At 40.5% G+C, this 12,710-nt stretch overlaps 1 protein-coding gene across 3 annotated transcripts in view; it reads right to left on the bottom strand.

Moving 5' to 3' along the window:
- The window catches only part of DRC11 (dynein regulatory complex subunit 11), a 330,184-nt gene that overhangs the window by 71,400 nt on the left and 246,074 nt on the right, over positions 1-12,710 (bottom strand). For all 3 annotated transcript variants that reach the window (XM_073646703.1, XM_073646704.1, XM_073646702.1), the window contains 3 exons: positions 3,796-3,871; positions 3,510-3,616; positions 381-473 (listed from right to left, as the gene is read on the bottom strand). In XM_073646703.1, coding sequence (XP_073502804.1) covers positions 381-473; positions 3,510-3,616; positions 3,796-3,871 — 276 coding nt within the window. The remainder of the gene's footprint in view (positions 1-380; positions 474-3,509; positions 3,617-3,795; positions 3,872-12,710) is intronic.

Genomic DNA, 12,710 nt, shown 5'->3' with positions numbered 1-12,710 from the left:
AATTAAAAGCTAAGTTTTATTTTTTATCTACATGCTGTCTTCGCTGGATCATTTGATCTAGTTTTGGATCCTCTCCTAGTTGCTCTGGCTGGATCCGTGCGTGGCATAGATTGCTCCACACCCCAAACAGGTGAGCTGGCTACTTTTCTTGTGTTTAGACTTCACATAATGAGCCAATTATTTAAAGTCTGTCTTCAAAAGATTAAGACAAGCACTTTGTAAACTTTTTAGTGACCATGAAAATGTGGATTTGTATAACCCAAGTAAACATAATCCTTATTAATCTCCATGGTGCTCTATGGAAGGGAATTAAACGTTCCTTTACACATTTAACAATTTAAATGTCTCTGGAGTACACTAGCTATAATCCTATTACTCACCTTCCCTCCTTTCTTCCCTTTTTTCTTTTTGTTTTTGTCTCGGTCTACGGCCAGTTTCAGGTTTTGGAGTTCTTGTCTCATCAGTTCATCCACCTTAGTAAAAATCAAAACGATGTAATTACTGTAATTTTTTTTTTCTTCTTTTCTAAATTTCATAAATTACAATCTGTCAATATTTAAGCGTTCCTGTTATAGTGATTCCAGAATGGGCAAAATAAATTTAGGAGGAATATGGTCATCTTAAGGCTTCATTCCCACGATGAGCTTTTGGTAAGTTTTTGATGTTGCAGATTTTTTTTGCTCCACTTTTTGCACCTATTAAGTAAATTAGTTTACTTGTGTTGTTTTCATTGTGTTTTTGTGTGTGTTTTATAGCATCTTTGATGCTGTAGTTTTTGCCTCTTTTTTTGCATGTCATGTTTTAAATAAAGCTACTTTGCTTTTGATACTTCCTGGTATTTGGCTTTGACAAAACTTTATTAATACAGTCATAGCCAAAAGTATTGAGAATGAGACAAATAGTCATTTTTCCAAAGTTTACTGCTTCATTTTTTGTAATGGCAATTTGCATATACTCCTGAATGTCAAAGAGTGATCAGTTTAACAGCAATTACTGTACTTGCAAAGTCAATATTTGCCCAGAAAATGAACTTTAACCCCCAAAACACATTTCAACATCATTGCAGTCCTGCCTTAAAAGGAGCAGCTAACATTGTTTTAGTGATTGATCCATTAACACAGGTGTGGGTGTTGATGAGGACAGGGCTGGCGATCAATCAGTCATGATTAAGTAAGAATGACATCACTGGACACTGTAAAAGGAGGCTGGTTCTTGGTATCATTGTTTCTCTTCAGTTAACCTTGGTTATCTCTAAAGAAACACGTGCAGCCATCATTGCACTGCTCAAAAATGGCCTAACAGGGAAGAGTATCGCAGCTACAAAGATTGCACCTCAGTCAACAATCTATTGCATCATCAAGAACTTCAAGGAGAGAGCTTCCATTGTTGTCAAAAAGGCTCCAGGGCGCCCAAGAAAGACCAGCAAGCGCCAGGACCGTATCTTAAAGCTGCGGGATCAGACTACCAGCAGTGCCGAGCTTGCTCAGGAATGGCAGCAGGCTGGTGTGAGTGCTTCTGCACGCACTGTGAGGCGGAGACTCTTTGAGCAAGGGCTGGTTTCAAGGAGGGCAGCAAAGAAGCCACTTCTCTCCAGAAAAAACATCAGGGACCGACTGATATTCTGCAAAAGGTACAGGGAGTGGACTGCTGAGGACTGGGGCAAAGTCATTTTCTCTGATGAATCCCCTTTTCGATTGTTTGGGACATCTGGAAAACAGCTTATTCGGAGAAGAAGAGGTGAGCGCTACCACCAGTCTTGTCTCATGCCAACTGTAAAGCATCCTGAAACCATTCATGTGTGGGGTTGCTTCTCAGCCAAGGGAATCGGCTCACTCACAGTCTTGCCTAAAAACACCGCCATGAATAAAGAATGGTACCAGAATGTCCTCCAAGAGCAACTTCTCCCAACCGTTCAAGAGCAGTTTGGCGCCCAACAATGCCTTTTCCAGCATGATGGAGCACCTTGCCATAAAGCAAAGGTGATAACTAAATGGCTCATGGAACAAAACATAGAGATTTTGGGTCCATGGCCTGGAAACTCCCCAGATCTTAATCCCATTGAGAACTTGTGGTCAATCATCAAGAGACGGGTGGACAAACAAAAACCAACAAATTCTGGCAAAATGCAAGCATTGATTATGCAAGAATGGACTGCTATCAGTCAGGATTTGGTCCAAAAGTTGATTGAGAGCATGCCAGGGAGAATTACAGAGGTCTTGAAGAAGAAGGGGCAACACTGCAAATATTGACTTGCTGCATTAACTCATTCTAACTGTCAATATAACCTATTGGTACTCATAATATGATTGCAATTATATTTCTGTACGTGATATAAACATCAGACAAACACTAATAAAAACCAGAGGCCAGCAGATCATGTGAAAATATAATTTTGGTGTCATTCTCAAAACTTTTGGCCATGACTGTACAGTCATGTGAGGATTACAAGCGTTCTTGATGCGTTTCCGCGGCGGAAACAAAGTAAAAACGAATGTGCATTTTTTACCTGCAGATTTTCCACATCATGAAGTGCAAGTCTATGGGATAATTCTGCACATAAAACTCAGCGCACCGGCAGAAGTTGACATGTTGCGGATTTGAAACAAGCACCGCAGGTCAGTTTATGCTGTGTATATAAGAAGCAAAGTCGGTATGAGATTTCTATAAATCCCATCCACTTTACTTCAACTGTAAGATGCTGCGTTTTTTACACAGTGAAAATACAGAGCGTTAAAAACGCTCCAAAAACTCATTGTAGGCACACAGCCTAAGAAAAGTTTGTGACTATACACGCTGGATTAATGTGAGTTGAGCAGGCCAATTATTGTACATGGTAGTTTCCCAAGTCTCCTCTGAGAGTTTTGTTTTTAGGCCACAGTCCCACTATCAGTATTTGGTCAGTATTTGGTCAGTATTTTTTCTCAGCAGTGGGAGCCAAAACCAGGAGTGGGTGATAAATGCAGAATTTGGGACTTGTTTCTATTATACCTTTTCTCTGATTGTTCCTCACCTGGTTTTGGCTCCCACTCCTGAGAAAAAATACTGACGAATACTGACCAAATACTGATAGTGGGGCCGTGGCCTTAGTGGACATAAGCCATAGCCAACCACAGCCATTTCCTGTGCAGACCACATGCTGAGCCGAGCATGCATGTGTACTGGTGTGTATGGGGGATAGTAAAAAAATAACTGCTATGTGAAGTACATGGCCCCCATAAACATTAGACTAAAGTCTCAATATTGGCGGACTCAGCCTACAGTCTAATGTGTATGGGAACCTCTTGACTCTTCCCCACCAGATGAAGTCAGCGGAGAGAAGCATCTGGCTGGTTGGATTTCAATGGCCGATCCTTTGGGTCTCCCTGGAGATAAGGCACTGTAAGTGGAGTCTGGCAGCGGGTCTCTCATAGAGAAGACAGTAGTGATCGGCCGAGCTGCACGTTCCTGAGGACAGCTGAAAGACAGCTGTTGGCCGGATATTCGGCCTTTAGTCTGTAGATCAGCCAAACCTGTATTCGGATCTCTTCTTCTACTTCCTTCCTCTTATCTTCTTTGATGAGCTCAGAATCGTGGGTCTGAAATAGATTCCAAGACTCTTTCCGATTTAGCCAAACACCTGCAAGTGAAGCAGACATTGAAAACTGAAGAAAAATATAAAGATTGACCTTTGCGGTTTATCTATTAATGTGTTTGAGCTGCGCTAAAACTTGAAGAGCCCTTCCCTCTATTATCGTCTGAATCAGATCCAAGATAATGGAGGCATGCACATGTTCCACTTTTCATTAATAGCCTCACCTTCATAGCTGTCATTTGCAGATGATATGTCAGGCAGAAATTGGCTTGGCTTCATTTTCCAACCTGGTTCTTCCTCCTAAAGGGGTTAAGAATAAATGTAACATAACATCTACAGTATAACATACTCATTTATTTCTTTACTTTGTTCATTGATGAATCCACAAAATGGGCATTTGATATATGTATTTTACTAGTTATGGCAAGCAAAGCTTTTATTTAAGGGGATTCCCGGCTTTGGAAATCTTTACTTGTTCAAAGACTCCCCTGCATATAACCTTATAATAGGATATCCTGCTGCTTGGAGAATCAGCACATTGTTGTAATCAGTGAAAAGAATCCAGAATTTACAGGTTTATGTTCCCTGTAGTGCCTCCGCAGGGGAAATGAAGTATTGCATACTTGTCATTAAAATTAATAAGCAATCTGTGTAATGCACAGACCTTTGGGGTCCTCCAGAGTTAATAGATAAGGGTCTTGAACAGGGGGAACTTCTCTACTAACCAAAATTTTAAAATGGAGTTGTACCAAGAGTGTTTGTAAACTATACACAGTACTAATTAGTGTATTAATGGTAACTAAAATTACACAATTCTAAAAAGGTACAACTATATTATACAATAGATAAAACAAAGGCGATAAATATAACTTATGTAGTTTGTGCCATCTTCATTCTTCAACAGCACAATGCTCCTATGCCTCTGAGCTTCCTGCTTGCGCTCGTGATAATTGACAGTTCGGGCCGATGGCATGGTTGAGCCGCTGACCCAAGAAGAGACACTGAAGCTGGTCGGATCCAGCAATAAACCCAGTGGCAGAGTAGGGATTACAAGCTCTATAGCACAGAGCTTGCAAGCACTGCACTCATTGCCGAGGAGATGGGCCACCACTGATTGACTGTATCCTAGTCAATGAGCTGTAAACAATAGAATGAAAAATCCCTTTGTTCTTGAGCAGAGAGTGGACTTTTGAAATGAGGTAGAATGCGAAGTTGCTTGCTTTTACAAGTATTTTGCAGTTTTACTCATTAAAGAAGATGAGACTAACCATTTTAAATGTGTCAGACTGGTATGTAGTGAAGTCATTAGTATGGAATCACTAAGCAGGTTTAATATGAATGCTATTTCTATGGAGTCATATAGCAGTGATATGTCTAATGCTGGCTAAACACTAAACAATATCCTGATTTTTTTTCTCCCACATATTACTGATATAATGGAGAAAATATGTCTGATGGGGTGACAAGTCTAATACTCTCAAGTCGATAAGTGGAAAGTAATAAGGGTTCATAAGTTCATGCTTAGAAAGCACGGATGATGGAAAAGATAGTTATCACGTGTGATTGTATAGATATATAGTTCACGTGCAGTTCTTCATACATTTAATTAGAGCACTGCTTATTTTAGTGTGGCAGAGTTTTCAATTATCCATATGTGCAAGGAATTATCTCATCAACTAAAGGTTAATAATCTGTTTTTCAAAAAGGGAAAAATAGCCGGTGATTTCACCTTCTATTATCCTACTATTCTTTTTTATTTATTAGTACAGTAAAACAAATATATATAAATAATTTAATATGATTTTTTTTGTAAAAAAAAAAATATAGAAGCGCTAAAGTAAGACAAGTATAATGAAAATTTTTATGTAATGTAAACTAGGCCTTTTCTTGCTGTATCCATGACATGACTAATTTTCTATATTTACTTTATTAATTATTATTTATATAGCAGCCATATTTTTCGCAGAGCTGTTATGCAATGTATTCATTAAATCAGTAAAGTTTTTATACTTTTAAAACTTCTCCTTCCCAAATTATACAACTTTGCCTGTCCAATGACATGGAGGAAAGGCGTTAGAGTGACCGCGCTGCTGCAGGAGAGCCAGAATCCAGACTCCTTACTGAGACTAAGTTTATCTGCTATTTTGAAATAACAGCAAATCTTTATAGTTTTTGCCATCCTAAAGAGGTTGGAACCCCTTATTAAAGGGGATCTGTCACCAGATTTTTGATAGCCCATCTGAGAGAAGGATGATGTAGGGGCAGAGACCCTGATTCCAGCGATGTGTCACTTACTGGGCTGCTTGCTGTAGTATTAATAAAATCACTGTTTTCTCTGCTGTAGTACTGAGCACTGTGTAACCCATCCACACTATTACTTGACATCTTTCTGCCCATGTACAGTGTGCATAGAAAGCTGTCAATCAGTAGTGGAGGCGGGGTTATACAGAGCTCATGAATATGGAGGATTACCTGGCAGCAGGTTTACTAGTCCTCTAGTGATAATCTCCTGCTGATAAAACTGATTTTATCCATACTACACCAAGCAGCCCAGTAAAAGATAGAGAATCAGGGTCATTTTCTCTACATTATGCTGCTCTTAGATTAGGTGGGAAAAACCTGGTAGTAGATTCCCTTTAATGGCCACAGGGTTCTGCATAAATTAAAAAATGTATACCTACCCCAAACAGGTGCTGCTTCTCTGCTCTCAGGTCTGTGTCCCCTGCGGGTCTTTTGACAATGTCACATGACCACTACAGTAGATCAGTAGCTGCTGATTGTCTGCAGCCTTTATTTTATACAGGTGGAATGCTCGGATTTAATTGTAAAGGCTGCAGCTGATCAGCGGCTCCTGATTGGCTGCAGATTCCAATGACATTGTTTGTGTCAGGAGACACAGAGTTGAGAGCAGAGCAATGGTGCCGATCCAGGATGCAAATATAGAATTTTTAAATTTATACAGCAACCTAGGACCATTAATAAGGGGTTGGCCAATAGTGTTTAACCCCGTTAGATTATCTTATAAAGGGAAACACTTTTATCCTCCATTTCGTAAGACATGTATTTTTATTAATAATGTGCCCTAATAGATTTCTCTACCAAGTCTTGGATAATTAGTTGTCACATTGCGTAGTCAGGTCCCAGCTACTATATAAGTACTGTAATGATGTTTTATGGAAATTGGGCAAAGGAACAGCTTCCAATTTGTTTAATATTAAATAACACTGTTGGAAAAGACATTTGTATGTCAGGAAAGATTTGCTGCAACAAAGTCTCAATATTAATCCTTTAATAATCCCTGTCCTTCAAGGAGGATGTATGGAGCCGATTTTTTATTATTTCTGGGGCCGGGGAAAAGGGCGGATGGTGAGAAGACTACAGTTACACACTGATTAAATGCATATTTTCAGAGATTGCCATCAAATTGTAACCACATCTTTCCTCTCTGACCTATAGGGCGCACTTGGCTTTCTTGGAAATTTGGCGGCTATTCCCTCTACTCCCCGGAGCCAACAATCCCTCTGATGCCAGTTTGTGTCATTCAACAAAATACACAATGTTTGACTTTCTTCAACATCGAGCCAAGTGTCACTTTTGCTCAAACACAATCTAATATATCACCACCTAAGGCACATGAGAAATTATCTTTATGATATTAAAGTACAAAGAAAATTCATATTGTAAGAATGATGCTATTTTCATTTCCTTTCAATATTTCGCACAAAGATATTTTAGCAAAGTTGTTCAGCTTTAGAAAAACACAGACAGCAGGCGTCCCCGGCAGTTTTGATTCTTATCAGAATAAATTACAAGCTGGTATCTTTATTGGAAAGGTAAACAGGTAGTATTCTGCTTTTATAGAATAAATATAAGGAAATTTACATAAAAAAATATAGGAACATTCCAGGTTGCACAGACTGATGTGACTGCTATGGAGCCATTAAAGGTGAGGGTATAGAAAAGGTCGGCTGGATTTCTTTTCGTTGATGGGTGGTGAGAACCTATGCAAAAAAACTATCTTCACCCATGGACTGTGGAGAATTACTCCAAGGGTAAAGGAACCCCTTCACTCCCGGGCCATTCATTTTCCATATTTGCGCTTTAGTTTTTTGTTCCCCTCCTTCCCAGAGCCATAACTTTTTTATTTTTAGGTCAATTTGGCCGTGTAAGGGCTTATTTTGTGGGGGACAAGTTGTACTATTGAACGACACCATTGGTTTTACCATAACATGTACTGGAAATCAGGAAAAAGATTCCAAGTGCAGTGAAATTGCAAAAAAAAATGCAATTCCACAGTTGTTTTTTTTTTATCATGTTCACTAAATGCTAAAACTGACCTGCCATTATGATTCCCCAGGTCAAAAAAAGTTGACATTTTCCGAGACCCGTAGCTTCTCCATTTTTCGTGATCTGGGGCCGGGTGAGGGCTTATATTTTGGACGCTGAGCTTTTATTGATACCATTTTGGGGTAGATACAATGTTTTGATCGCCCCTTATTGAATTTTACTGCAATGTTGCGGCGACCAAAAAACGTAATTCTGTGGTTTTGATCTTTTTTTTTTTTCATTACATCGTTTGCCAATCGGATTAATCCTTTTTATATATTGATAGATCGGGCGTTTCTGAACGTGGCAATACCAAATATATGTATATTTGATTTTTCTGTTATTGTTTTATTTTGAATGGGGCGAAAGGGGGGTGATTTAAACTTTTATATTTTTTTATTTTTTTTAAATATTTTTAAAAACATTTTTTTTACTTTACTCTTGCCTCAATAGTCTCTATGGGAGACTCGAAGCTGCGATCATCACATCACCTGCGTGTAGCAGAAATGCTCACTGGCTATGAGCGTTGACCGCTGGGCGGCGCTCATAACCTCCCAGCAATAACAACCGCAGGGGTCTCCTGCAGACCCCGGGGTTGTCATGCCCACCCATTGGCGACCCGCGGTGATGTGACACAGGCGCCGATGGGTGGAACGTATGACGTCCTTCCCCTGCGGCCATGTTAAATGCCACTGTCAGAGTTGACAGCAGCATTTAACATGTTAACAGCCGCTGGTGGAGCGCGATTCCACCCGCGGCTGTTAGGAGCACATGACAGATGATCAGATCAGCTGTCATGTGCCCGGAAAGGTGCAGGCTCATCGCCAGAGCCCGCACCAAAGGGAGATACCCGACATGTACCATACATGTACGGCACATGTTGGAAAGGGGTTAAACTCCAAATTGTTCTGCCACAGAATGTAAATTTATTTACTTTCTTGGTTTTCTATAGTATAATTCCCAACATACTATACGCTAAATTCCTACTCCCAGAGTTGTCAATCTAAACAAATCCTTATTAGAATTAAGCCCCCCTTCAGCAACTCACTGATCACTGTGGATTACTTTAATTCTTAATTGCCACTTAGGTGGAAACAGCTGTTTGCATTGACTTTTTGATTTTTACCCATAGAAGGGATCCAGAGCAGAGGATGCCAGTTAAAGGGGGGTTTCCACCACTTTCATATTAATGATTCACCCTCAGGATATGTCATCAATATCAGATCATGGTTAGCACTGTTCTATAGCCAATCTGAGTTCAGAGACGAAAACAGATGTCAATAATATTATGATACTGAACACTAATATGATGCTTAAATTTGCTGATTGGCTCTAATTTTCAAGATCCAGAGGAGGTTGTAATTATTTATGATACCTTTCATGAAAGATTACAAAAAAATAGTGTCTTTATTATTTCATCACCATTATTGCATTGTTAGTAGCTAATATATTACATCATCTATTTAGTCTATTGAGCCTTCAGTAGTCTATCATTTTAGAGTGACCAATCAAAAAATGCCAACTCAGCTCCAATGGCATAATCTTAATCACAGTTGCATCACCTACTTTTATAAATGCTCTCTGTGTAAGGTATACAGTTTTAGGATTTCTTAGCTTAGTTTCTTTGCATATTGCCATGTTTCTATATGTTTTTTTCAGATATTCCTAGTTCTTGCATTAACAAAGTGGATCGTTTTTGCTACATATGCGAAAAAAGTCACTTTTGCGACACAAAGGCGAAACTTGACTACCATGATAAGGAAAGCCTACAACCTATATTTTGGCTGCATGATAGGGGATCAGGGCAAGAGTTGGGCTCCACACCTATGCTGCAATAGATATGCATCATATCTTACCAAGCAGTTGCATGGGAAGAGGTAATCTATGCCTTTTGCAGTCCCAATGATCTGGAAAGAATCAACAGGTCACAAATTGCTATTTCTAAATGGTGTACCCCCTTAAGAAAGGAGATTTGGATCTGGCCAAGAGTAAGGCTGAGCTCTTAGATTCCAGGCTATAGCAGTGGGATCGCCTAGCGAGCGAAGTTCAGATTTCTTTGTTCTGCAACCGTGATAAAGATCTTGTCCAATACTTTTTCATGCTAGGTGATCTTGTGGCATGCAACAACATCAACAGTTTAATGGAATCTCTGAAGATAAGTCATAATCCAAAGAAATGGAGACTCTTCATCGATTCGTCCAAAACAAGCCTAAAAGTCGTATTGCTGCATAATGGAAATGTGCTACTTTCAATTCCAGTTGGTTATGCAGTCCACATGAAAGAAACCTCTGACAACATGAAACAGCTATTATGGTGCCTGAACTATGACCAACATTTGTTTCTCCTCTGTGGTGACTTAAAGGTGGTTGGTCTCTTATTTGGTCTCCAGGATAGATACACAAAGTACTGCTGCTTTCTCTGTGAGTGGGATAGTCATGCAAGAAAATATCAGTACAATAAAAGAAACTCGCCTCTCTGACATTCACTTCAGCCAGGGAGTAAAAATGTCCTGCATCCAGCACTTGTTGACCCACATAAGATTTTCTTAGTTGCCACCATTGCATATCAAGTTGGGCCTAATGAAGAACTTTGTAAAGGCAATGGATAAAAATGCAAAAGCACTCAAGAATCTCATTGATAAATTTCCACGGTTGAGTGGAGCAAAGATAAAGGGAGGAGTCTTTATTGGATCTTAAATTCATAAGCTTCACCAAGATGAGGAGTTACTCCATTTGTTGCAGGGCAAGGAAAAGGCTGCATGGGTAGCATTCACATTAGTGGTAACTGATTTTTTGGGAAACTCAAGAGCAGATAACTATGAAGAGTTGGTGTAAAAATCTCCTCAAAACATATAAGGATCTTGACTGTAACATAACATAAAGATTCAATTCTTACATTTGCATCTAGACTTTTATCCACCAAACTGCGGAGCAGTGAGTGATGAGCAAGGTGAGAAATATCACCAAAATATTGAGGCTATGGAGAAAAGATATCAAGGAAAATGGAGTCCATCAAAGATTGCAGATTACTATTGGACAATTGTAGGAGATGATTCGATGCAGGAGTACAAGAGACAAGCAAAAATGAGTTGTCACTGAATGAGGATCAAATTTTGTAGTGCAATTTCTGTAACCGTTTATAATATGCAATAGTGTTTAGGCATGTTTCAGTTATTTGAATTGTTGCTAATTTTCTTCTAAATAAATATCAGAAAATTGGCATAAAAAAAAAATCTTCTGCATCTTTATATTTGAAAAACTAATAATGTTTCAAAGCACTAAAACTTTTATGCATTAATTATGTGTAGCAGTAAAAGAAAAACTCTTTGATATAATAGAAACAAGAGCCAGCTAAAAGTTTCCATTATCAAAAAATTGACCGGCACTTCCAAACAGAAAAAGACAGTGTGAACAGGTGCAAGCTGAGAGAGCCACTCTATATAACTGACAAATTAAAGCTGCACTCACTATGAAATGCTGTAACATAAACATTGAATACATAAAATTGGAACTGCATTGCTGCTATAGAAAACATGTGAAAAAATGAAGGTACATAGCGCACAAGTTGGCCAATTCATGTGATCCCAATAGCCAGCGACAAGGCGTACCCCTTTGTTGGGACCCTAAACCTAACATAATGCCTCTTCTAGGCTAAAAGCCTTTTAGGCCTTTTTTTCAGGCTTCTATCCCGGGAGAGGCATCATGTTATGTTTAGGGTTCCAACAAAGGGGAAAGCCTTGTCGCTGGCTGTTGGGCTTACACGAATTGGCCAATTTGTGCGCTAAGTACCTTCATTTTTAACATGTTTTCAATAGCAGTAATGCAGTTCCAATTTCATATATTCAATGATTACATACTATAGTGTGGCACCCCAGGGGTCCGGTTGCCATAATAGCTTTGCCTCCCTCACAGGGGGCGATGCCATGCCTAGAAGCAAGGAGGGATCCCCTGATCAGGTATACCAGCATCCAACACTTTCCTGGCTCCAGACCAGAAAGGGGAGCTCCTTCCCTTAAAACTGGAATCTGGAGGCGGGGTTAGAAAGAGTAAGTTGAAAGAGAGTTGGAGACAGGAGAGCGACGAGGAGAACCTGGGGAGGGGAGCTGCGACCAAGGTCGCCCCAGAGAAAAGCGCGAGAAACCGGACACCGGAGTCTGAGGTTGTTCGGGTACTGAAGTCACGGCAGCTAAATCTGGAGGGCAGGAGACTGCAGGTCTCCTGGCCCCACCAAACACCCGGCGGCTCAGCAGCATACTAGAGCCCTGAGCCGCCACGAAGGAGCGACGCCTGAAAAAGGCTCGAGCTGCCTGTCATACGGGCGAGGATTAAATGTTTGCTCAGGAAAGAGGGCCGCAGCATAGCTTTAGGCAGCAGGGCCAAAGAGGACAGCGCAGAAGGAAGGCCTACAACTCCACCTGGCGAGGTGGATCCCCAAATTGCTTCTAGGCCGCCCGGATCTCCATTACCTTCTGTTACCCGTGCCCCGGTCTACACCATCAAACCTCAAGTAAAGGTAGAGGAAACGGCCATTCTTATGTCGTCTGGTCATTATCTGCACCCTCAGTCCTGCACCCCAACATCCACAACCCCCGACATAAACTGTACCGGTAGCCCTGGGGCCCCGCTCTACCAGTGGGGAGAAAATCCATCCCAGCTGTGTCACCAACGGCCCCAGCGGTCTCTTTCAGCAGCGGTGGCCGCCTATAGCCGCATACCACGGGTGGCGTCACGAACATTATCCCAAAAAGTTTATTCCCCTTTTTCTTTAATTATTTGACCATCTGGGGCCACGGACCGGTCACTGCCGCCGTGAC

This window comes from Phyllobates terribilis, unplaced genomic scaffold, assembly GCF_046119375.1.
Source record: "Phyllobates terribilis strain yellow unplaced genomic scaffold, ASM4611937v1 Scaffold_9__5_contigs__length_417890890, whole genome shotgun sequence".
NCBI lineage: Eukaryota > Metazoa > Chordata > Amphibia > Anura > Dendrobatidae > Phyllobates > Phyllobates terribilis.
The sequence above is the reverse complement of the archived record's forward strand: the minus strand, read 5'-3'. Positions and strand labels throughout refer to the sequence as shown.